Below are 25,627 nucleotides of genomic sequence, written 5' to 3'. Positions count from 1 at the left end.
ACTTGCATCGAAAATTCCCAAACTTGCTTCATCAAAACGATCCACAAAAATTGCAAGGCCAAAGTCTTGTGAAAGTGTATCGAGCTTTTTCAAACATCAAAAGCGGCGTGCTGACAACGTTAACTTGAAAAATTAAACCGAGTATATTCCGTTAGGTACTCTGATACGACAAACTGGAAACATTAATCTTAATTTTAAAACACTTCCAAGTGATAATAATGAAAATTTGTATTATACGCACTTTTAATATTGTGTTTCGCTGTTACACATTCATAATTTCTATAAAGTAAATTCAAATTTCGTGCCTTCTGAAATATGAAATCTAGTGACGTTAGTGATTTTTAGTGTTTTCTGGCGTCTTGTTGTGATATCTTCGGTGAAAGGGTTGGCCATTCTGCTTTTTGGTGATAGAGGTTTGTATATAATAATAAAAGGATGTCACTGTGTTTCTTCACCAACCTAACTCCATTACCTGAGTTTTTTTAGCCGAATTGCACCTCTGTTGTGCCTGGAACAACAGTAGGTGCATATATTTTATTGTTGTGGTTATCCAAATTATTATTAAAAGATGGAGATAATTGACTATACGCGTGTTTTTCTGGCTTTAAGTGCGTAATGTAATTGTACGGTGTGTCCCCATTATTCAGTGGTTTGCATTCAGTTTACGATAGCTTTGAAGGCTTCATAACCTTAAAAACGTCGAAAATGTCGATGTGCTGGTTGTAAAGTTACACCTGGTGTTATGCTACTGTAATTTGTCGATATTTATGCTCAGCAATGTTTAATTCCGTACTACACATGTAGCAACGGCAGTTTACACCTTTTTTCTGAAAACCTGCTGTTCGCTTCGACTTGTTTATTGCAAGCATTTTTCAGTGAGTTGATATTTCCTGAAAGACGGCGGTTAAGTATTTTCATGTAAACATAATGGATAACACCGGCGAGAAGTATGTGCCCGAAATAAATGTGCAATCTGTAATGGAAAGCTCAACGACGATACAAGGAATCCAGAGCATGCCTGCGGTACACAATGTCTCACAAGCCGTTACCAAAACTATCCAATCTGCCCAGACTATCATCGGTCAAATCGGAACACCTGCTGGACTTGTCGGAAAGTCCGTTTCGTTGGAATTGAATCCAAAATTGTCACTGATGAAACCATTAATCCCATCCGGTATGACAACATCTGTTGAAACTAGCAAGATCACCACGACGGTAATCAGAAATTTACTTCTGTTTATATAAACATATTATCCTTAAGAGTGTGAACGCTATATCTAATGGCAGATTTTTTGTCTTTGGTGGGTCAACAAATCCATCATTTCGACGGGTTTGATTGTCCTAGTGTTAAATAATGTTGAGTTTAACATTTCTTAATTTTTTACAGCTTTGTTCGGTGGGATCGGCAGTTAAAATTTTATCCCCTGGGGTATTAAATACTCTGGAACGACAGGGCCAGGTACAAGTTTCGCAACAGTCTCAACAAAACCAGCAAGTCAGTATTCCTTCTACGTACCACGTACCTCGTGGGCCAGCAGCCGTTGCTAACATTTCTGCTCCGCGATCGACAGTTGCCACTCCAATCGTTAAAGCCAGTGGCGGTCAATCTATATCCGCTTCAAGGTTTGAATACAGTTACTTCATCAGAAATATGATATTTTATTCTCATTTACTAAAATGTAGTAATCTATTTTCCAGGCCGAACACCACTGTTTCTAATCCACAATGGCAGCAATCTAAAACAGCGTCGGTCGTGTATGCCCAACCGCAAAGACACCTAGTTTCACCGGTTAGTCGAATAGCGACGAAAACTCCAAGTACAGTGTATAGTGGCCAGCAACCCCGATTAGTAAATGCAACTCAGGGAAGATCCATCCAAGGAACCATGGTTACCGGTATTTCAGGTGCTCCTTCTAGGTTGATCGCCCCAGTTCTCCAACCGAATACTAGTGCAACGCGACTTCCAGTCGTACAAAGTAAAATCCCCACCTGTCAAACAATGACCGTTACCCAAACTAATATATCTCAAACTGGAAGGCCAGCAGTGCAAACTTTACAGGTATTCGATAAGTACTTTTAAGTGTGCTGATTATATACAAGGTGTTGCAAAAATGATGGACACTGCTTACGTAGCGTTATCCTTATGGAAAATGGAGTCAAAAGGTCCAGTACAGTTCTTTCTGCAGTGCTCGGTTTGCCTGAATTAATTAAAGAAATAACCAACCAGGTTACACCCTGTATATTTATATTCAGTAATAATACTCCATCGAGTTTCTAGATGTTACGATTAATATATTAATATATCGTTGCAGTCTAACCAAGCAAGTAGGCCTTTGAATGCTACAAGTACTGCGAGTCGTATGACTGTCCCTACTGTTATGGCGGCTACTAATAGAATGGCAGCTGCACCATCGGTTTCTGTACAGCCAACGACAGGGAGGCAGTTAACATTGAATTCAACGAATGTTCCAGCTACTGGTAGTGTCAATCGTATTGTCATTCCACCACAACAGGTACATTTAAGGTGTTACACGATAAAAGTTTCAAAAGACTAGGTTTTTATTCATAAGATTAACTGTTAATCTTTAGTTCTAATTGGTCCAATAATTACAAAATATGAATCATGTAATGAATATAATGAATGCGACAGTGACTTATCCGTATGCTCTTTTCAGATACCACAAGGACAACAGCAACAACAACAATCGACACCACGCGTTGTTCAGGCTGTCACGACTCTGTCGAATCTGGGAACGATATCTCGTGTAATCGCGACAACAGCCACGGTGTCACATGCTGCAAGAGTAACTCAACCGACTCCTTCGTCGGTTGCAAGGATAACTGGAATGTCCTTGCATCCTATGCCACTTGTCCCGACAAGAACTGCTGCACCTCCTGTTAAAACAACTCATGCGAGTTCTTTGACTCAGCCTGCTCAATTGAAGTCTCCTACGCCGATACAACAGTCCAGTTTCCGCGTGACGACGAGCAGCAACAGCAACGCCATCACTTCTAATTCCAATATCATTCAGCAGGTCCAGGGTCCTTGTCTACATCCGCCTCAGACAACGACTTACTACTCGTTCGAGACTTCGAGTAAGACGTTCGTCCTTATGCCTCTATGTCTTAAATGATACGGATAAATGATACTTGAGTAATTATAAATCTTTGATTCCTATTAAGATTCCTTTGCTCAATATCGGCCAGGCTCGTCACAACCCGTCAGACTTCTTGTCGACTCCAACTACGAGGAGGCCCATAATAAACCAAACGCGTCCCCTAGGCCGAGCATTCTGAGGAAGAGGGATCACGACAGTTCACCGGCGAAAGGTAATTGCAATTAAGGTATTAGGAAGGGGTCATTCTATATATATATATATAATGAATATAAAAGAATGATCCTTTCATATCACATTAAGGTAACGTGAACCTTCAGGTACTAGGTGCGTAAAAAATCCACGTGAATTCTCATATCGATTTCTATCAGTCCATACGACTTTCCAGGAGCTGTCAAGAATTTGTTCCCTGTCCTCGCGTCCTTATCAACGGCAGCGCCGACGTCTACTCCGCCCTTGTCCCCGAGGGGTGATCAAGACGGTGGTGGCTGTCATAGTTCTGGATCGACGACTGTCTCGGCTACGTCTTCTCCAGGACTCGACGATGAGCCTAATCAGTCCAGGATCGGTAGCAACTCGATCGTTGAAATGTCGCCACGGAAGAAACCTCGCAAACAACAGCTGATAGGAGTGGAACTTATGGAACCTAGGTGTACCGAGGAGGAGATGCAATTCATAACGGAAGAGAAGATCAAGTTGGAGATCAAGGAAGAGCCAATGGACAAGTTGACCAGCGACAAGAAACAGAATTCGAATGTCCAGTCCGTACGGCCCTCTTCCGTAGCCGTGAGAACAAGACCTGCGTTGAGTCTTCTGGGTAAGAGAATCGGTTCCCTGCGTAGCCAGAATAGAGTAATTTCACGTATATTACCTGGACCATCTGGTTTACCGTGTAAAATCGTACAAAACCAGAATATGGATGTGCGGTATACGGTATCTGTAAAGTTACAAACGCACTTTAGCGCATATGTAAATATGGAAATATCACGTGATTTTAATGGTATGTTTTATAAGGGTATAACACGGTTCTTTTCCTTTCAATTAGGTACGTCGTGGAAGAATAAATGGGGTGGTCGTCTCCACCATTATCGACGACCAAGTGACGTCAGACCTCGAGAGGAGAGGAGGCCAACGGTAGCCGAGTTGGCTCAGCAGAAACACGTACTACAGAAACTCAATGGCTGGAAGGTTTACCATCTGACGACGCAGATGGAAGACCTCGCCGAGCTGGAGAAACAGGTGCGATGAGATAATAACTCTAATAAAGTAATTTACGGAGGGAAAAGAAATCTACCAGAGTCACTAAAACCTTTTGATGAATGGACGACTTGAATTGTCACCGTTATCGCCTCTCCATGGTGGACGTCGATGGCAGCGCCGCTTGCGGGCTTCGATTGAAGCTTCCAGCTGTAATGCACCGAAACTCCCAACTAAAACTGGAAAAAATAGACGCTACACGACTTATTGACAACTTAGGACCTTACTTATCATTTCCTATTTAGAAACGGAAAGGCATAATGTACTTTGCGCTCGCGTAGATAACTAGGGACGTATTATACGCCGTAATGTACGCGTAGAAAACCATGTATATTACATGACGTGTACGTTATACGTACTCAGCCTTAATTCTTTGACAAGACAAGGCGTAGAGAACTTGCATAACGATTCTCGTTTAGCCATTGTCTAATCTTGATTTCTGATACACGAATTAATCCTCATTCCAGGTACACGAAAAGCTGAAGGCCACGCTGTCGATGCTGGAGTCCCAACAAACTGCGAAAGGCCGGATAGACGATGGCTTGGAACAGGCGAACGAGCTGATTAAGGGAAACATGCAGCGTAGCAGTTTGATATGCGAGGGCATGAACGAGGCGCGAGCACAGCTCGTCGCCATTTTCCAGCATAAAGGACACGTTACCGAAATCCTACAGCGGTGCGGCAACAAACGGGCCCAAAAGAAACGTGACAAATAAGCGAAGAACTTTATTAGGATTTTATTAGAAGTAAGGCAGGCAAGCTAAATGATATACCGACGTCAAGCGTAATCGTCGATAACATGCCACGAACCTTGGATTCGGGGTGGGAATAAAACACGTTGTTTTTATCTGTTTTAAATAAGGATCTTTCTGTAGAGAAGAAGAATAAATGGAATTGATAAGAGTGCCCAGTGGAGGTTCTCCGATAATTGCGGAAATTCTTGGCGATCGGCGGTCGTTTAGATCGAGGTGGCGTGAAAGAGAGACCCAAGGGGTCAATTGTTAACGAGACTTTTCTGCACACATTCACGTGGTAAAATTTATAACTATTCGGTACACCCGGTACGGAGGATAGTTATGAGACTCCTAAGGCGTCGCTTTCACATCACCTTAAAATCTGTACAAATTTCGGGACTCGTACTAACTTTAATATTCGATTGACGGTGACATTCCGTCAGTTTTATCGGCTCCACACGGTAGGGGGAGGGAAAGAACGAAAGTGGAAGATCTTTCGTGTTTTACACGTTTATAAGTTTACAGACACCGGTATGTACATCAGCGCGACCTCGAATAAGCACATCCAGATATCTCCGGTAACCGTTAGGGTTGCATTGCAATGAACATTGTAAAAAAATGTTGCATCCAATGCGGTATTTTATCCCGAGCTACCGCTCTGTCTGTAATGTAAAGTTCAAATGGAAAACACATTTTGTAAAGGCGATCGAAACTAGGTAGACGATTCCATTCGACCGCTTCGGGTCAGCTGATCCCTAAATCCGCGCGAAATTGCGATTAAATTGTACACAGCTGCCAATTCTATTAATACATACGTATAAAGTTTCCTCAGTCTAAGGATTATTAATATAAAATTCCCAGAATTTCTTTTTCCCTTCCACTCCGCACAGGATGGTTAATAATCTCTCGTACCTAGTTAAATGGTACAGTGGAAGACATCAATGCCCTCCTATCCTGCACAGGCGATGCCGTATCTGCAGGGGAGGCATTCATGTCCACCATTGTACATATGTGCCCATAATTATGAAAGAGGTCTAAGTCAAAATTAAAAAAAAAAATGAGTTTATCAGTTATTTCACGCCATATTATTTGAAACGAAATTAATTCAATGTAATTTCGAAACAAAAAATATATGACAGGCCACTTTCATAATTATGAGCACATACCTCCGATGCGAGCTGGGACAGTTTTCACGTAACAACTATGTTTAAGCTACTTTTAGCAATACCGTTCTTCAATTTTACAGTCTTGGCAAACGTCTTTCGCGCTCGTTTGCGAACTATTAGTTACTTAAAATAACACGGATCGGAGTGAGCTGCGTATAATTAGAAATGCATTATAAAAAAGGTACAAATCGATAGGCAGAGCAAAAGACGATTGCAGTAGGCAGTGTTACGTACTTTTATACTGTCTGAAGACATAGTACTTGGTGGATTAAGGTGTCACGAAAGTGTCATAATATGTCTGTTGGTGTATAAAACGTCAAAACGTTTACAAATCTTTTCTCCAAACAGTCACCCAAATCAATTGAAACTTCAGCACGTGATTATGAACACCCCAAGGAAAATCGTGACGCTCATGAAATATAATTTTTTAATAAACATTTTTTCATTTATCCCAGACTAGAATCAAGGACGCATTTTATTTATTTATTTTTTTTTAATGAAATCTCATGAGCACCGCGTTCTTTCATAGGGCCTCCATAATCACGTGTTGAAATGTCAAATGATTCGGTATGGGCCGTCTGGAAAAAAGTTTTATAAATATTTTGACGTTTCCATATACATACATATACTAGCACCGCGACTTCCCTCGCGATATGTGCAAGTAGGAATTTGTAAAAACACATTTTGTCCCTTTTCCACCCTCTTAGGGGTTGAATTTGGGAAAACTCCTTCTTAAGGAGCATCTGTGTTACAACAGGAATGTACCCCCTAAATTTCATGTTTCTATGCCCAGCAGTTTGGGCTTCTATATATATATAAAAGCCATATACATATAATGACCCTTTCATACACCTTATAGCTTCGGCTCTCTAATGGACGGGACTGCCAAAAATAAATACTATTTTCTATTAAAAAAACGAAAAGAAGAAAATAAGTGAAGCTACCAATGAAGAGCGAGGTAACGGCAAACGGTAAAATCAGTGACCAATAAGTACATCGATATGCAACCGATTGAGATTATTTTCCAAAGTCAATCGGCTGACTTGGAAGGCAGAGAAAGATCTGCGTCGAATCAGATCTCGTACGGCCAAAGTAGAGAAGCCTTGAGGAACGTACGCGCATTGCGAATTCCTTGCGAAAGTGATCCACCTTCGTATATAAGTACTTAACCGAGATATTAGAGCTTAAGATTAACTTTGCGCTTTCGTAAGGCTCTTATATATATGCATTCAGTGCTTAAACAAAGCCTCATTTTCTGGGATATCGTCCCTATGCTTCTCAAGGTTCCCAGAAAGGGTTGGATCTGGTCTTCGTCTCTTGAAGAAGCCCAACTTCCATAGCACCAGGGTAAGTAGTATCAGCAACAGCAAACCGGCCACTATCGCAACTATAATTATCCAGATTGGCACGGGCTCTGCTTCCTGCTGATCCAACAGGTCAGGGTATGCGATTGTTTCGGCCTGTCGTGAAGAAAAAAAAAGGAAATTATTATAACATATTACGTAACGAGGGAGGTAAAGCGTGACGTAGTCGGAGGGTGGAAATATAATTGACCTACGTAGCTATGAAATAGCAATTAATTTTACGTTCTAGAGAGAAATACTGACTATTGCGAAATCATCTTTCAGATTCTCCTGCTGGATCACCACGTTCGGCGGGATAACAATTCTTGCGTTCGACCCGACCTTAACCATGTCCACTTTGGGATAATCTTCTACTAACGTTGAATTCCAGAGTCTGAAAAAGGAGAATAATTATCATCGCATTGTTTCATACGACGCGAGATGAGTACACTGACAGAAATGCCCATGTAAATTAACATACTCAAACATTGGCTATTTCAATGTCAAAATAAATTGCAGGACAAAATACATTCTCTCTGTGATATCACATTTGGCATCTAAGTTAAGTTAAAGAAACATAATGTAACATTATTGTTACGTAGTACATTATATTACAATAAAATTGTAATGTAATAATGTATTAAGGGAAATTGTAACGTAACGTTTAATTCAAGTAAAAATTCCCTAACACGATTCCCATCGATTGTATAATAATAAATAATTAATAAACGAAGTGTTCCTTTCTCACTTTACCTTGCCTTCACTACGATAACAGCCTCCTGCTTCCTCTGGAGATTGTAAATGACACAGGTGATATCGAAGCACTTGGCAGTCCCAGCTTTGCAATTCTGTAAACGGTTATCGAAGAGTTGTAAAATGGTTCAGTCTCGATCAAGCTACAGAAAAAGAAGCTGTTTTAGGATCTAATTTCCAATCACCGACCATAGACACAACTTGATGTCTGCGACCCTTCTTGTCGATGATCGTCCGCGTGTTGACGACCTTCTCCGTATCGCGTCTTCTTCTGGTGAAGTCGGTGTGATTGTAGAAATTGGAAGAGGTGGACGTCGAAAGAGAAGCCAGAGGGTCCAGATCATCGTAACTCAAGCTGCCTTGCAACTTCAATGGGTTGGCCACGTGGCCTGGAGGAAGGGAACACTCGCCATGACCTATGACAGAGTATCGACAAAAGGTGTAACAAATCTTTATACAAAATTAAATTTCACGAATGCAAGGACCTTCCTAAGAGTCTCCATATTCACGTGGTCAAGTTTGAAACGATTCGATACACCCAGTTCAAAAACTTAAACAGTCAATCGATACCTTGTATCGTAGGAAGTTCTTCTAGATACAGCAACCACTTGCCATGAGGCTTATCGTTGGCAACCTCGTAGGGCCATGAGATGCGAACTTTCAGATTGCTGACTTTCCACGGGCCTTCGTTGAAAATCTCATAAATGTGAGAGACTCTCGGTCCGATGTCATTAAGATGTTTAATTCCAGACTCGCCGATGACAGGGCCACCGTAGAATGCCCACTGGGTTTTTGCGCTCCTGCAGTATTAAATAATACATTAACAATAGATCAACATTAAAAATGCAAATTAAGATCTCGTGCTCTTGCTAACCCTTTGATGGATAATTCCGCTCGTTTCAAGACGGTTGCTTCTAGACGAACTGGTTTCTTCTCGGCCACCTCTGTAGACGTAGAATTAGCAAAGACAACGAACTCCAGTTGGGATTCATTGTCTTCCAGACCTTTCGGATCGAACCTCACTTGGATATTAACGGTCTTGTCCTTTTTGAACGGGTTGCCGATGGAACACACCGCTAATGTCGTGTTATGTAGGTTGCAAATCACCGAATCATTACTCTTACTCGCTATATAGTTCAAGTTCGCCGAGTGAGTTATGAACAGCTGGGCTTCGTAGGCGGATTCTCCGACGTTCACAGCACTCACATCGACCACTATCTCTTCCCTCTCGCCCAAAAGAAGCTCGTAGAAATTAGGTTTGACGGAAGACGCTGAAACAACGAGTGTCATGTTAAAGGGTTATGGTGCCATGCAGCAAACTTCGAGTTGATTGTGCTGTCACGTAACGGCAAGTAGTGGAAAAACGGGACATTCAATGCCATTGTCATGACGTGCCGTGATAATTAAGGGGATGTTAAAGTGGCATCTGAATAATCGTTCGTGAAACTTCTCTCCGAACTGGGTGAGATATGTTTCGAGACAGTTTTTATCGTACCTGATAAATCTAGTTTGGCATTTATTCGTAAGTCACTTTCGCATATATCGTTGTTTCCACAGTCTTTCTGGAATGTCGCCTCGAAAACCCGAGCAGCTTCTTGTTGATTCAGTATCGGGAACTTCTTTATGTCAGGAAGTGGATCACCTTCGGCTGGCATTACGGGTTCATCTTGTATTAAGGTGTAATTCAAGCGAAACTTGATAGGCGATTGAATGTCTCGAGTACTCTCCTAGAATTCACAGGATACAATTACACATTTTTCGCGTACTCCCTTACATTCGTTCATTAATAATTAATGGCATTACCTTTAAGTAAACTATCTCACGTTGACAATATACGAGTTTCACGGGACTCAAGGTTATCGTGCGGTTAACGTAATGAGGTCGTGAATTTCCAGTGCCAAACCAGACACGGGAGAATTTCTTCATTCCCGAGTACGTCTCGGCCTCGATATAATAATTCAGTCTTAAGTTTTGCATGTCTTCTGCCTTCATTAAAGACTCAGTTTTGCAGCAGGCTTCGAATGAGAAGCTGAAAAAGAGGGTAAAACTTCACAAACTCGTACTTACTCAGAAATGATTAATAACAACATGCAAACCATGTATGATTAGACGTGGGATCCTCCGCACATCCAACTTTATTCGGATCGATAGGTTCGATTTTGTCTTGATAGGTCTCGTTCGGTTTAGCATAACGTATGTACGTAGTGATGTCAATTATTTTCCTTGAACGAAGCAAAACAACAGCATCGCTGTCATATGCTCCAACCAATACATCTGGGTATCCATTGTGATCCATATCAATACCACCACTCAACGAATACCCAAATGTTTGAAGAGAAGTCGCAGGCAATTCAGCAGCATGAATTACCTGCAAACGAAACATGTAAACGATGATAATAAATCCCAATTGTATTTTATCAAGCCAAACAAAAATCAGGTGAAAACAAGATCGAAGCTGTTGACTGTCAGATAATTATATTGAATCGAACACTTACTTGTGACGGCAGGGTAATTATACCATTTCTTGACCCAAGGTATATATAGACTGCCCCATCACCTTCATAGGGAGCACCGATGGCAATGTCTTCGTAGCCATCCTTATTAATGTCACCTATATTTGCTAACGCAAATCCGAATCTACGTTAAAACAAAAGGAGAAATTTTAAGAACATTGCCGGACTTTTACCTATGATTTTTATTAGTCTCACAAACCTTGACTCTTCTCGACCAACAAGTTTAACTGGTTTGCACTTCTCATTTTCTCTAATAGTTTTACACAGAGTTGTATATATGTACACAGCCCCTCCTTCTCCCTTGCCAAAATAAAATGGCGCTGCTACTATCAGATCTGTAATTCTGAAAACAAACGACTAATATATATCGAGTTGCTATTACATCATCGTTATCTATTTACGACTTATTAACACAAGAGTTAATTATTATTTATTAAATTACTTGTCTCCGTTGACGTCTGCTGACGTAATTTCATAACCAAAATTGGAAGCAAACTGTTCGCCGTCCAGAATCAAAGAGACATCCATGTCAGGTTTATAATCCTGTCGGGTAAGAAGTATAACTTGTCCGGTGCCATTGGAGCGAGGAGCTCCAGCTGCATAGGCCAAACGACTGTCAAAAAAGTTTCCGACTGTCACGGACATGCCTGTTGACAAGTCAAGTAGGAAGCAGAATTATTAGTATATCTAACAATAAATATAGAGTACTCTTGATTGTGACCGGAAGTAGGTGTTAACAGGTTAATGGAGAATATCGTATATGTAAGCTCCAAGGAAGACCAGACCACATTTGAAAAATTGTCTACATATGCTGAAAGTATGTTTACCTAAATAGCTATATTTGCTGACAGGTGAAGAATCCTGCATGGGAGCATTGTATACCGTGTTATCCCTTGATAAGAACTCGTCGGATACAGTGAAGAGATACAATGTTCCTCTCCATGTATGAGGACCTGGAGTACCAATTACAACTCGATCTTCCGATGTTAATATACCACTCGTACCAGCTTGACAGTATCCAAATTGCTCGTGAGCTCTTTACAGAAAAGAGATGTTTTCATTAAAATATTTTATATCCATAAAACAGTTAAACTCTTGAAATACTTGAAAATATTTACATACTTGTTAGTTGGTTTCCCGGAACAGGGTTTCTTAATATCTTGAAACTTTAAGTCCTGCGTTAATATATAACATTGCCCTTGGCCCCATTGAGAATCTGCCGTTTTGACGATGTGACGATGAGCACAAACCTACAGCAATATACGTGCATAAAGACCATGCTAGACTCTGATAAAGTTTCTGGCAAAATCCAAAAATTCATATCTTATTGTACAACATCTCACCATAACTTTTCCGCCAATACCTTGACTGCGAACAGTAACTCCCAGCCATTGATTCTCTTTAATTTCATCATTTCCCGGCGGCACTAATTCATCGGACTCAAAACCTAAAGAGAAGAGAATCAATTACTATAAGAGAATAGTTTGCAGCCATTCTTCGCGTCTTGAATCCAATCTAAAATGTTTGCACCAACCCCATCTCCAAATTGCACGTCCCTTTCACAATTCGCTCCTCTGTCCAATGCACACTTTTATTATTGCTTGCACCCGAAAGAACCATGTAAGAAGTTAGGAGTCATAGAAAAAAAAAAAATTGACTGAAACAGGAAACTTACTTAAGCGTCCATCGGTAATGACTTGATCACAGTCCATGGATAGTGTCGTAAGAGGGCATTGCCACAAAGCACCCGATCTATTTGTCTCCGGTTGTCGGTTTTGATCTAGCGGTGCACCGACCAGCATCCTGCAAATCAAGTGCATATTTGTAGACAAGGGACACACCCCGACTAGCAATTTTCAAGTGGTTTAGACCCATATCGGTCTGTGTCTCGATCGTTCGCTCACCAACTCTGCGATTTCACTGTTCCAGCCTCAATGACCTCCTGATGTTCCGCTACCGAATATCCAAAATAAGAGCCTTCCCGTCCCCGTTTAACGAGAGGTACACGTGTTTCCAAATTAAAGCCATTTGCTCCAAAAGTAAACAGGCTGAGTGATAAGAGCAACAAGTTACTCATGTCCGACTAGTGCTCGCCACTTTGAGCCGCATGAAATTCCTAACCCACAAAACCGTCAAATCGCACCTTCTAAACCCTGTTCTTAAAACTGCCTACAGGTAGTCAACTAATGCTACTACATTCGCCGAATTATTATTTTTACAGCCATTCACGACAACCAAGATACGCGTTGTCAGTTCTATCCAGTTCTACCATAGACTACGACAATATTAGAGTTAAAACAGGAATAAATTAAAAGATTACTCACGCTCTTTATACATCAGAGATGCAGTATGTTATCCTTCCGCTAGAGTACGATCATTGGCTCTAACGGAAAGTAACTGAGCCGCAGTAATCAACCAATGAGAAGCCAGCATCGTTGCGCGCGCCAGTTTGAAAATACAAAGAAGAAGACTACGTCTTCGTCATACTCGAAATCCGGGATTTATCGGGTTCGGATTCAGTAAATCGCTTTAATAATTATGCAGATTCGATCCTGAGCGTCTCAATCGACACTTAAATTCGGATTTACTGGGTTAGGACCTGATAAATCCCGGATTTCGAGTACGATAGAGACGTCAAGATGATCGAAGTAGATTGAAAAAGATGCAAATGGCTACAAAGAGCGCCTGTTTGAAATAAGATGTCTAAACGGCAAATTTTCATCAACGAAGGGAGATGTACGAAATGTTATCGGTTTTAACTCCAAACCAAGAATCATCTTCGTCCACAATGTCATTTGGTGTGGCGTCGTTCAGCATCGAGGAAAAGCCTATGTACTTTTATAGGTTAGTAGAAAGTGGTCTCTTGGTTTACTAACTGGATTAGTTATTTCCGATCTCCCGAGTAGAGAATTTGAAATAATTCTTATACAGAACTCATGCAATTTAATTGACCATATGCATTAAATTACATCGATATAAATTTGCATCCTATCGCAATAGCATTATACAAAGTGTACTATGATTTTAAATCTAATTTAAGGAATAAAATCACAACATCTATAAATTTGTCGTTCGAATCCCATGCATAAAACAGAGAATAAAATAAGCATAGCCCCTAACGTATTACTATAACTAGGAAATTCATGGAATAGACATATCTGAACTATATATGCTAGCACTATATCGAGAGACCTCGTAACGGCAACCTTTCCTGCACTTTCAATCTTCAGCGACTTTGCAACTAGTACTTGCCCTGTAAGTCCAGTTATCGCTACAAGTACAACTTTGATCCAAGTATAGTAGTCTGCTAACAATTGAATGTTGAATCTATGCTTCTCCGATACAGTGAAATAGAACAACACTGCTGTGACAAATGTCCACATTGATAAATTCAATACGATCACTGCATAGTCCACATGTAGGCACCTTCTCATTGCAACAATATTTACAGCTGTAAACAACGTTGCCAAGATTGCGCACACATAGCCCATAACATCGTAAGATTCTGCTTTATGTATCTGAAAAAGAGGTAATGATGGTTTTAAATATCGTAAGCAATACCAACTGTAAACAATCTCACCTGCAGTAGAAATGGTGGCTCCGATACAAATATGACTCCTGCAAGGAGAGTGCAGATTACGAGGACACGCAATATGCCACACGGTTCTCGCAGGAATAAAAAAGAAAGAATGATGACGACAACAGGAGAGCTGAATATTATGGCGGTGGCATCTCCTAAGGGTAATTTTCTAAAGCTATAGTAAAGCAACGCTAACGTCATACCACCGACTAGACCCTAAAAGAAGCAAAATCCCCCGCAAGAAGGCAGTTGATCCATTTTTTGCGTACCTTAAAAAATCGGTAATTATAGTACATTAACTTACTTGAAAGTGAATTAACATTCTATGCTCCTTTAACCCAAATACATGTTCAGACCGTTTACAAACTACAATGAGCATTACTACCATTTGAAGTAACGCTCTAATTGCCAGCAATATCATCGGATCCACATTTTTGATTGCCTTCACTAGTGCTGAGCTTAGTGTAAAAAATGTGCCCGAGAGAAATGCTAAGAATATACCAAACCAATTTGTTTTATCCCGGTACACTTCGCTATTATTGTCAAACCTTTCGACATAGCGATACGTAGAAGGAATGCTACCATACGACAAAGATGCTAGAATCTCGGACTCCATGTCTCTCAGCGTAATTGTAACAGACTAACTGTCGATTTGCATCTACTTTAGAGAAAAGCCATCATTGTCTTCACCAACAGCTGACTACTTGTTATTCGTTGCATATGACAGGACACCGACGAAGGGCTTAGAAAGGATTATGTAGATCTAATGCAAAGTATACCACATTTTTAAGGTACTACGAACATGTCCTCCGGGGCGTCAAATTATGTACAAAATGTATCGCTGAACTGAGTGCACCGAATCGTTTGAAACATTGCCAAGTGAATGTAAAAACCCTTACTCAAGTCCTAACAATCATGAAAATCCATTTTTTCTTATTTAAACGAAGACTCAGAACCTAGGCATAAGAATCCAAAACACTATAGTAATCAAGAAACTCGCATTCGACCGGAATAAAGACAAAAAAGTGTCTTACGCGCCGTTCCGCTAAAAGGACGGTAATCCGAGGTCTCGGAGTGAAAATTTAGTTGCTACGGAAATCACAGATGGCACAGGGGGTCCCTCTACAGTGAATTAGGGCCTCAGAAACCACGAATCCAGGGGATTTCTTGAGTTTTATCTCGATTTCTTAACAATTATTACACGAAAACGCCATACGGAGCATGCCATTTAGTATGTACAATACTGAATACAATTCTACGCAGCTGTAAATGTATAAACGAACGTCGGCAGCGTAGGTATTTATAAGGAACTTCTTTACCGACGTCGATCAAGTTCCCCTGCGTGTTTCACTTCACCTTAAGAACGTACGCGGGGAATCGATCCGCGGATAGGAGGCAAGGACGAGCATTTGTGTGAGTGGAGTGCGGGCGCGCGTTTCGAAGGGCGGATCGGGCTGCGCCGGCGCCGGCGTCGACGTCGAGACGCCGCTGCAAGAGTCAGCTCCCGTGGCCCAGTATCCTTCAGTATCCTCGTGCCTGATGCTCCGAGCTAACCGTCCCGGAATAACCGACCCCCTTCCTGGTCCCACGGCCGGGAGGTCGCGTTCCCACGAATGCCCTGATCTCTCAAACAAGTGCTGTACCCTTGCCGTGCACATTTACCCCGTTAATTGAAATAACGCCTGGTGGGACTTCTTGTTTCTAGAGCGCGAGGACTCTGTCATGTGGCTTTGTATGCTGCGCGCCAAGTTATGCCTGGAGACGAGGGTCGGCAGGATTTAACCAGGTTGCGTTTCGACGTCCCGAGGTTAAGGCTGCGGGGAAACGACGAACCCAGGATGCCGAAAATATCCTCTGTGCTTCTAGAGTGATATAGGGGTCGCGTCGACGCGATAAGGTAGGACACCCTTTTCGTTATCGTCCGTTAAGGTGATATGAAAGAGTCAGCCTTTATATATATATATATGTGTATCTGAGGGGTCAAATCTGTGGAGAAAGTATTCCTGAACGTTTTCGATGTTTTACGCTTCTTGGAGGCTTGGAATTTAAAATTAAGAGTTTCAGGAGTTAGCTCGAACAATTTAGAATACCGTAGAAATGGAATATTACCGAGGCAGATGGGAAAATGCGGGAAATACTTTCAACGATTGAAAGAGGCTGGCTTGTTCCGTGGATATGTTTTTGGAGCAAAAATTTAGTTGCAGCTAAATGCCACAGATGGCGCCGCTGGCCTGTTTGAATTAAAAAGTCATGAATTCGCGGGATTTTGACAGTTCTACGTCGATCTCTTTATTGTTACTTTACCGAAATGACATTTCGAACGATTCGTTTCATATAATTCTCGACGTAGACTGTAAAATAATTCAATATAAATATAAATGTGGATAACGTGACGTGCCAGCTTATGTTACCGTGTAAGTAATCAGATGCTATGTTCAATTTTGTCAGAAAAATCAAATAAGTTGAATATCGGATGGTAGTCACGTAGCATTATACAGGATTAAATGACTCAGAACTTATTTCAGAACATCTAAAATATTTAAATTTTGTATTGTTCAGTAGAAATCAGAATGGGAAAGGGATCAACAATCGAAGAGGATTGTCTGATTTCTTCTATTTATTTTCCAGCATAATTTCAATTGCAGAGTATATTTATAGACAACATGTACTACGTAGTAGGTTGTTGCTGTGATCCTTCGACGATAAGTAATTCAAGAAAGCGTCTATGCGATTGGAATTCTTTATGGAAAGTTTCCATTGGAATAATGTTAACGAATGCATAATGTTTGCACGAAAAATGCTATTTACATACCGTCACATATTGCAACAACAGCCAATAACCTTGTAGGTATATAAACAGAAATTCGTTGGTTCTTACGGTCACTAATGGTTTGTTAGAAGGGCGTGGTACTAATTTGTCCTTAACTGATAGTCTCCGTTCTGTGTGATGTACCTCACCCAAGGCAAAGCTTGATAACCACTTTTTTCAATAATCTTCAAATATCGTACCTGAATACCGGATGTGGTAAAATATGGAATTTCAAACTTGACTTGAATAGGTGGCTTGCCTTCAATATCCTCTCCTACAACTGACGGAAGACCAAAGTGAGCTCGCATTAGATATTCTTTACCTCCCGGGAAGGATTTAATTGACCAGGTGATGGCACTTTGTTCGGGAGAATACTTGACATTGCCGATGGTGGTCTTAAATTTGGGGGAATCCGCATCGTTAGGTACGGGTATTACAATTTCCACATTATTTGCAGTCGAGCGACGTTTAAATTGCGACCTTGCTTTTATCATGTACTCTACTCGGCTATGGATGTGGCGTTCGATTACAGACTCTATCCATATGAGAGGTTTCACATGAGTATTCAGCCGGTATGACATGAGTTCGAATTCACCGTCAGGAGGAATGAAAGATATGGTTCTGTCGTTCTCGAATCGAGACAACCGTACGCACTGGTGAAATTTGACATCTTCCAGTTCAACGGACTTGGACTTGCCTCGGCCGGTAGATTCGAACAGCACTTTGTCGTTGAGTCCTAATCGTAGCTCGGGCATTCCAGACAAGTACACTCTCATTTTTATTGCACCAACGATCTCGGAACTCAGCACGTTTCCATTGGCATTGGCTAACAGATTAACCGATTCGATGACATCGAGAAATACTTCGTTCTTTCTGTACTTGATTCCTTCCGATCGCCATGAAACGGCATTCGTCACTGCCAGAGGGATCCTTGGTTGGATTTCAAGCTTGTGACCCTCCTGTGTAATGTATTCCTGCAAGATCTTACTGTCCGTGGTTTGTGGATATCCAAAATCCAAGAGCTCGTCGAGTAGTTCGTATATTACTACAAAGTTATCTCGGATGCTTTCTTCTTCCAGCTCCTTAAAATATTCCTGCATAACCTGCACGACTTTGTGAAGGAATACAAACACCAGGGAGATATTTGCATTCTTCTTCGTGGTGGACACAATGTACAAGTTGTTGTACTTTATGTACGCAAACGTGCACTCGGACGTCTGAATCAACGGTGTCAGATTACCTTCTTCCTCTCGTTCCATCACGACTGGCATGAATCTTTCTATCACACTCGTCTCGACATCCCCTCTGTAATTTCGAGAAATTAAAACCTTCCCCTTCACGTCCAAGATGTAAATTGCTGAGATTGACATCTTGCTTCCAAAGTGGAACTGAAAAGAGTAATCGCAATCATTACTACAAACCGCAACTTTGTGTCAATTTAATAGTAGGTTGTACGTCAGAAATTCCGCGTACATGCGGGACATTACGTACGTTCTCGAGATCCTCCAGAAATATTTAATTACAACGTGTAATACTGTACAGTTTACTTTTACTTGCTCGACAGATCGGGACAAACTTTCCTAACCTTAAATCAAGCCATACCGAGGAGCTTACACGACGACAAATCAGGTCATTATCAGTCATAACACATACCGAGTGACACCTGTTCATCGATCTGTTCCATAGACGTAGAATTTAGAAGATACGCCCCCATCTATCGAGCTGCAGTTAACCTTCGAACGCAGCGCCCCCTCCTGGCCGAAGCCCGGACTAAGGACGAACTTTCGACGGCTGTTTGAATCAAGACACTTATATTAAAATGAAGGTTAGTCTTTTATACATTTTTTCTCCGCCTTCATATCACCTTAATGTGTGTAGATAAGAAGTCAGAAGCACCCCGTATAGTCAAAGAATTATGTATATCAGCTGGCACGTTTCTAAAGACTTATTTTTGAGTTATAATATGAATTACCAAATGAATTGTTGCTTCATGGTATCTTGATGAAATTCTAAGAGTGCTGTATCGTTACTTGACAGATCGGCGTGTGATTAAAAGATCTCAAGGGAAGGAGCGAATGGCTATCAACGGAGAGTACAAGGAGACGATGACTCTGAGGATCGGAAGATGGGAAATCAATGTCGTCCAGTATTTGCAACGATGTAATTGGAAGACTGGTATACCGTCACATTTGCACTGTACGGGAGAGATCCATTAAGCGCTAACAAATGCCGTCATGTCCTCATCTCGGCAGCTGGCGGTCTGGATGTGGCCGCTGGCCTCGAGAATGGTGGTCTCTAAGTTCCTCGTAATTCCTGCAAAGCGGATCATCGTTCCAATCCTTTTGGCAATTGTCATGACTAATTCTCCATGTGCCACTCGGTACGCCTCACGGATCGTCGAGACGAAAAGTGGACAGATCCGAGGAATACTTCAGGTACTAGGTCATTAAGGTGGCGTGAAAGTGGCGTAAAAGCGTTCTCTTCTAGTTCATGAAACTTTCCTCCTAGCTGGGTGTATCGAATCGTTTGAAATTTGACAACGTAAACATGGAGGCTATAAGAAGGTCCCGACACCCATAAAATTCCATTTTTTATTAAAAAAATTCAAAACAGCTATAAATAAATTGTCTTTAAATTGAAATCTCACTAGGAGGGACATTTCAGGACTTTCCTTGTAGCCTGTATATTCAGATTGTAAGGTCTAACACGATTCGGTACACCCGATTGGGAGATAAATTTCATAAACGAGGCCACTTTAACAGCACTTTGACATCACCTTAACGAAAATAAATGCGATTTCAATATGAATAAATGATACAGCGTATTTTCCTTTGTTCGACAGGATCTGAACAGCCATCACCTAGATCCGGTGGAAGTGTTTCGAGGTATACCCTATGCTGCACCACCCACACAAAATTTACGGCTTAAACCTCCGGCAGCTCCTAAATCCTGGTCAGGTGTAAAGCTTGCGGACACTTTCGGTGCCGTTTGTCCCCAAAAGTATCCAGATATCAGCAATGCTTCGTCAGCAATGGGACAAATGCCGCGTGGCCGATATCTCCAGCTCCTCCGTCTGCTGACCCACCTGCGCAATCAGAGCGAGGATTGCTTGTATTTGAATCTGTACATTCCAGGAAGTGGTAATAGTCTCGCTTGTCGTATACTCAATTGTTTCCTTTAGGGTTCGATCTGCGACTCGATATGGCATGACCCCACTTTGACATCCCCTTAAGGTGATTCTTAAAAGGATATTCTTTTTCAGGGTCACGAGGCTTGGAAGCTCCATATGCAGTAATGGTGTACATCCATGGGGAAAGCTTCGAATGGGGATGTGGAAACATTTATGATGGCTCTGTGCTGGCCAGCGCTGGACACGTAATCGTCATCACCGTTAATTATCGTCTAGGAATCCTAGGTACATCAATTTCGCGAACCATCGTACATAATTTTACGGTAACACGCCCACGTGCCTTCGCATGCTTCAATTTGACGTGAGTGCCAATGAAATATTTGTAGGGTTCCTTAAGACCCGCCCTGGTCCCGACGCGTCATCCGATTCAGGAGGCAATTTGGCTTTGAAAGATATCGCTATGTCGTTACAGTGGGTCCACCAAAACATAGCGGCATTTGGTGGCGATCCAAGCAGAATCACATTGTTGGGCCACGATACTGGAGCGGTATTGGTGAACCTCCTCTTACTTGCTCCTTACGGAAAAGGTTAGTACCCTTGTTGAAGGGATAGCTACATCCGAGTGCACTTATCACAGATCTATATATTAACTGGATAGCTAATACCCATGAAGTAGTATAAGGAGACATAACGCCACCAGTTCCACAGAAAGTGACCCCAGAATCGGGACCCAAGATCTCAGAGTTTCGCTGAGCCAACGATGTTAGCGCTACTTGCGGAAAATGAGGGAACTCCTATCCTACGTGACCAAAACCACCTTCCTACCGACGTAAATGACTTGAAATGCTATTAATCTTGCAATTAAGGTACGCAAAGCGAAACGATAATCCTCGCGTGACATACAGAATGTGATTAACGCGATAAAGATTAGCGGATCCACTAGCAGGCGATAATGTTTAATTGTAAAATTTCGAGGAGGCGCTCCCGGCACTAAATCAGAAAGAAGTCTGAATGAAGGAAATCCTTCGTGGGTTAAAGCTATCCAATTGGTACAGAGATCGGTGGGATTCACTGAACACTAAACAACAAATGAAAGATTACAGCGAATAGAAGAGGTTAATAATAGTTTTCCCTCCTTGGGTTGTAAATATAGCAGATTTTCGAGTGCCTCTAGTCATCTGCTTCGGAGGATCCTAGAGGAGTATATCGGAACGATTCGATAACACAATAAGACATATATCGACAGAACAATAAGTCCAATCGCTACTAGTACTTGTTCCACAGATTCGTACCCTCAGGGGGCAAGAGTCTAATTGCTGTCCCCCTCGTTTTTATTTTTTTCAGATATTCATTAGCCTACTCCCATAAAGTTCCACCCGGAGCTAGGGTCTCCCCTTGCTCTCGAAGAATTTGGTTACTTATGAGTCACGAATAACTTTGCGCTACTCTGAAGCTGGACATTTATTTCTTCCATGCAGATCTGTTTCACCGTGTTGTCTTGTTAAGCGGCTCGGCATTAAGCCCTTGGGCTTCTGTCCTGGACCCTATGAGTCTCCGTGTTATCGTCGCCGAACAATTGGGATGTTCCGTTAACGTTAACGACGATATCGCCGATTGCCTTCGCCAAGTACCCCTCCAGACGATTCAAGCGGTCGAGCTTCCGGAAATAAGGTATACGATCCATTTATTACCCTTAAGGGGATGTGAAAGTGCCATCTGAGGAGTCAATCGTACAAATGATTATAATTCATCAACGTCGATTAAATTCCTCGGCGTCTTTGATGTCACCTTAACTGTTTATACGTAGTTTCTTAGCGGATTTCTTTGAAGAGAAATTCTAACTACCAATCGATGTGCAGGTTCATGCCCAGGATTGGACCGAGTTTGCCTGTTGATGAAAATAATCCAGACCCAGGCCTTGACATGGAAAGAGCTAGCGATGCTTTCATCAAAGTCCCCATGATCCTAAGTGTTGCTACGGCAGAGTCTTACTTAGACTTTAACGAAGACGACATTCAGTACGGCTTCGAGGAGGAACAACGCAATCGGATTCTAAGAACGTTCATTAGGAACGCCTACGTCTATCACCTGAACGAAATTTTTTCAGCTATTCGAAATGAATACACGGATTGGGATAAGCCAGTACTCCATCCTATCAACATTCGCGATGCGACTATGGAAGCCCTGAGCGATGGCCACACCGCAGCTCCTATAACCCGAATTGCTTTTTACCATGCTCGAAGAGGAGCTAAAACGTACTTCTGCCACTTCAGTTATCAAACGAAAGACAGCGACTACGTTCAAGTAAGAGCCTAAGAACAGATACGTGTTTAAACCGCGTTTAAACCAATTAAACTTCGGTTAACTCGAGTTGTGAAACCTGGCGTTAGAGTTAATCGTTCGACCTCAGATGGTTACCACACAATGGAGACTAATCTTTGATTAGCTTAATTTTTGCCGGAGCAACGCAACAGTTGCACCAACTCAAGATTAATTAATAACAACTAATTGTAGTTGATTTCGCATAATATTTATTCTTATGTTTATTTTTTTTTATATTTCAGAGACTGGGCAGCGTGCGTGGCGAAGACATACCGTATCTCTTTGGGTTGCCCCTTAATGCCGGCGGATCGTTCTTCCCCCAAAACTACTCTAAGCACGATCAAAGCGTGGCGGAGGTAGTGCTCACATTCTTCACGAATTTCGCGAAAACTGGAAATCCCAATGAGCCGCACAATATTGAATCAGTTGATTACGGGGCCGTGAAAGAGAAGACTCGCTTTCGCGGCCTGATATGGGAGCAATACGAGACTGGCACGCAGCAATATTTAATGATCGGTAAATTGAAGCTTCTGCTTGTTAAATTATTAACTTAATGGCAGTTTAAGGTGATATGAAAGATATGAAAGATATGATAAGAAGTAATCAATAATTTATGAAGCTTCTCTCTGAACCTAATCCATCGAAACTGTCTGCAATTTTACCATCTAAATATGAAAGCCATAAGGAAGATCTCGGCACTCGTGAAATTTCATTTCACTTATAAAGGATGACAAAAATTGTTTATAATAAAATTTGAAGAGAAGAAATAAATGTCACGGGTGTCGGGACATTCCCTAGGGTCTGTTTTAAGGTGGTAAAATTTCAAACGATTTGGTACACCTGGCATGGACCTTCAGAAACTGATGTCTCCTTAGGTGCCGCTTTCATATCACCTTAAACGGATGAAAAAAATTCATGTAATGACAGTAATGCTTTCAGCTGCTAGGCCAAAAATGAGGAGTCATTATCGCGGGCACAAAATGGCTGTATGGTCGAATTTGATACCTCAACTCCATCACCCAGGAGATGAAGATGTCTCGATGAAACATCATCATTTCCGCGAGAGGGAAGAACACTTCTATGCCGGTACGAAATTGTATTCACTGTATGCTAACTCGTATAACGTAATCTCGTATGAATTTATCTGCATTGTTTAGTTGTACTTCTTGTCCGGGATAAATACATTTTTTTTTTTCTTTTCAAAAATTAAATTCCGCGAGTTTCAAGACCTTTATTAGGACCTATTTAACCACGTGTTAAAGTTTCGAATGAGTCGGTGCACCCAGTTTGGAGAAAAGTTTCATAAATATATTTTTACGTTTCATCCATTTAGAATGACCCTTTCATATCACTTTAAACTCAGGAATTAGCAGGTATAAAATCGTACGAGTCTCTCATTCAAGGTATCAATGGGATACTTTCCTAATTAGCATATATTTTCAGGACCTGTGCGAGACGAGTGGTATACGCCTGTTTCCTTATCCAGAACTTCAAGAACGGGTGAAGTCACAACGATTGCCTGCACCACGCCTATTAGTCAGGAAGTAATAACCGAAAACATTACCGCGAGGCTGAACGACATGGAGGACAAGGTGGAACAGCTTCACAGATTGACGTCCCGACCGTATTACAGTACCACGACAGCACTGACAATTACAGTCGGCGTTGGGTGCATTCTGCTGGCCCTCAATATGATAGTATTTGCTGGCATCTATTACCAGCGATACCGAGACAAGAAGAAGACCGCAGCCGAGCAACCGAGGCACCAAGAATCGCTGACCAGTGCCAAGGATTCGGTGAAGCCAGCAGAAAACCCTGAAGAGCCTCCACCTTCATACACGATTCTGGCCACCAATCCTGACGTTACAAAAGGACAGGAACCCGTTCAACAACACTGCTCAGGGAACACGGGAGAAGCGAAGACTGCACACTCGATTTCTCAGTTGGATTCCGAACAAAAGGACCCGAAAACGTCCGCCGATACGCCAAATCCATTAACCGCCACGATCGGAACTATTAAGAAGCGCGTGCAAATACAGGAGATATCAGTGTAGACCTGCGGATTCTTTTTCATTCTGCCCCGTTAAACAACACAATTTTGTAATACCAGCTGAGTTTCTGTTTCGAAGAAACTATACCAAGTATCACCATGTCGAACTCTGTAATGAACACTGGAAATGGGAATCTGATAAAAGCGGGCACTTTAATGGAACTAGTGCTTATTGAGATTGACGTCAGCGTAACCCATTCCCTGATTTGGAACCGTAAAGGGAAGCTGGACTTGTGAAATATCTTTTAAAGTTTAAAAAAAGTAATTACCTTTAAAACGTCAGAAAATGTGATAATAAACATCCTTTAACATCTTTTCACATCTTTTACCAGCAAGTCCAGCAAGCTCTACGGCGATAAACTACTCATGATGACTTGAAAAAGAAATGGCTCCTGTTAAATGATCCATCTAAACCTGGAAAGGGCCACAAAAAGACAGGCAAAAGAGAACATTAAAAAAGCATCCAGGAAGTTTGAGATTAGACAGCGAATAAGTTACTAAAAGTTAAGAATATTAATGGTACATCGATCTCGTTAAATTTACTGAACTGGTATTTTTCATATCACTGAGCATGCAAAAAGGATGCGCAGTCCGGGCGTATTGCATATTTATCCGGATTCCCAAACGCGGTCTAATTAATTTCATTCTAGAAAACATACAACCAGGCCCCGTGCCGGTACGGACCTTTTGTCCTGCGAAATGAGGAGACCGGAGGAACGAAATGTAAAAACTCCGGAGGAGCAGAAATAGGAATCCCTGAGTTGGGCCGCTACTGGGATCAAGTGGCAAATGCACGAGCCGCCCGTATTCTCCACCGAGGGCAGCACAGAGAGTGATCGCGCCACGAGGTGGCA

At 41.7% G+C, this 25,627-nt stretch overlaps 5 protein-coding genes across 8 annotated transcripts; 2 read left to right on the top strand and 3 right to left on the bottom strand.

The window, feature by feature from the left end:
• Positions 1 to 443: 443 nt before the first annotated feature.
• LOC105696947 (histone deacetylase complex subunit SAP130) lies at positions 444 to 5,279 on the top strand. 3 transcript variants are annotated; one of them, XM_012419830.2, is made up of 10 exons: positions 463 to 519; positions 877 to 1,215; positions 1,388 to 1,623; positions 1,699 to 2,059; positions 2,313 to 2,513; positions 2,676 to 3,096; positions 3,184 to 3,330; positions 3,505 to 3,933; positions 4,162 to 4,355; positions 4,841 to 5,279. In XM_012419830.2, exons 2-10 carry the CDS (start codon positions 928 to 930, stop codon positions 5,087 to 5,089), a joined length of 2,526 nt encoding a protein of 841 aa, XP_012275253.1. In that variant the 5' UTR covers positions 463 to 519; positions 877 to 927; the 3' UTR covers positions 5,090 to 5,279. The 3 variants fall into 3 exon arrangements, with proteins under 3 accessions (XP_012275254.1, XP_012275252.1, XP_012275253.1); XM_012419831.2 differs by having other exon boundaries at positions 444 to 1,215; positions 3,208 to 3,330; XM_012419829.2 differs by having other exon boundaries at positions 444 to 1,215.
• Positions 5,280 to 6,792: 1,513 nt separating this feature from the next.
• On the bottom strand, positions 6,793 to 13,145 carry LOC105696946 (integrin alpha-PS1). Its single transcript, XM_012419826.1, has 17 exons — positions 12,787 to 13,145; positions 12,558 to 12,685; positions 12,226 to 12,329; positions 12,005 to 12,132; positions 11,710 to 11,918; positions 11,325 to 11,529; positions 11,082 to 11,225; positions 10,865 to 11,006; positions 10,466 to 10,737; positions 10,173 to 10,398; positions 9,865 to 10,096; positions 9,244 to 9,640; positions 8,940 to 9,169; positions 8,559 to 8,785; positions 8,370 to 8,464; positions 7,881 to 8,010; positions 6,793 to 7,733 (listed from the first exon to the last, which is right to left on the bottom strand). The coding sequence occupies exons 1-17, from the start codon at positions 12,957 to 12,959 to the stop codon at positions 7,503 to 7,505; spliced, it is 3,273 nt and encodes a 1,090-aa protein (XP_012275249.1). The 5' UTR covers positions 12,960 to 13,145; the 3' UTR covers positions 6,793 to 7,502.
• A 396-nt stretch (positions 13,146 to 13,541) lies between these two features.
• On the top strand, positions 13,542 to 24,918 carry LOC105696961 (neuroligin-4, X-linked). 2 transcript variants are annotated; one of them, XM_012419853.1, is made up of 12 exons: positions 13,542 to 13,726; positions 16,168 to 16,359; positions 18,958 to 19,096; positions 19,309 to 19,706; positions 20,114 to 20,411; positions 20,534 to 20,686; positions 20,788 to 20,988; positions 21,880 to 22,072; positions 22,261 to 22,705; positions 22,966 to 23,239; positions 23,663 to 23,809; positions 24,167 to 24,918. In XM_012419853.1, exons 4-12 carry the CDS (start codon positions 19,506 to 19,508, stop codon positions 24,775 to 24,777), a joined length of 2,523 nt encoding a protein of 840 aa, XP_012275276.1. In that variant the 5' UTR covers positions 13,542 to 13,726; positions 16,168 to 16,359; positions 18,958 to 19,096; positions 19,309 to 19,505; the 3' UTR covers positions 24,778 to 24,918. The 2 variants fall into 2 exon arrangements, with proteins under 2 accessions (XP_012275276.1, XP_023290587.1); XM_023434819.1 differs by having other exon boundaries at positions 18,958 to 19,706; positions 20,534 to 20,724; positions 20,874 to 20,988.
• On the bottom strand, positions 13,709 to 15,366 carry LOC105696963 (solute carrier family 35 member G1). The gene is made up of 3 exons (XM_012419858.1): positions 14,767 to 15,366; positions 14,463 to 14,678; positions 13,709 to 14,400 (listed from the first exon to the last, which is right to left on the bottom strand). Exons 1-3 carry the CDS (start codon positions 15,076 to 15,078, stop codon positions 13,918 to 13,920), a joined length of 1,011 nt encoding a protein of 336 aa, XP_012275281.1. The 5' UTR covers positions 15,079 to 15,366; the 3' UTR covers positions 13,709 to 13,917.
• LOC105696962 (AP-1 complex subunit mu-1) lies at positions 17,052 to 18,981 on the bottom strand. Its single transcript, XM_012419857.2, has 2 exons — positions 18,763 to 18,981; positions 17,052 to 18,659 (listed from the first exon to the last, which is right to left on the bottom strand). The coding sequence occupies exon 2, from the start codon at positions 18,639 to 18,641 to the stop codon at positions 17,373 to 17,375; it is 1,269 nt and encodes a 422-aa protein (XP_012275280.1). The 5' UTR covers positions 18,642 to 18,659; positions 18,763 to 18,981; the 3' UTR covers positions 17,052 to 17,372.
• Positions 24,919 to 25,627: the final 709 nt, after the last annotated feature.

This window comes from Orussus abietinus, unplaced genomic scaffold (assembly GCF_000612105.2).
Source record: "Orussus abietinus isolate OABI.00-Male unplaced genomic scaffold, Oabi_2.0 scaffold75, whole genome shotgun sequence".
NCBI classification, from domain to species: Eukaryota; Metazoa; Arthropoda; class Insecta; order Hymenoptera; family Orussidae; genus Orussus; species Orussus abietinus.
This window is presented reverse-complemented; position numbering and strand designations above follow the sequence as displayed.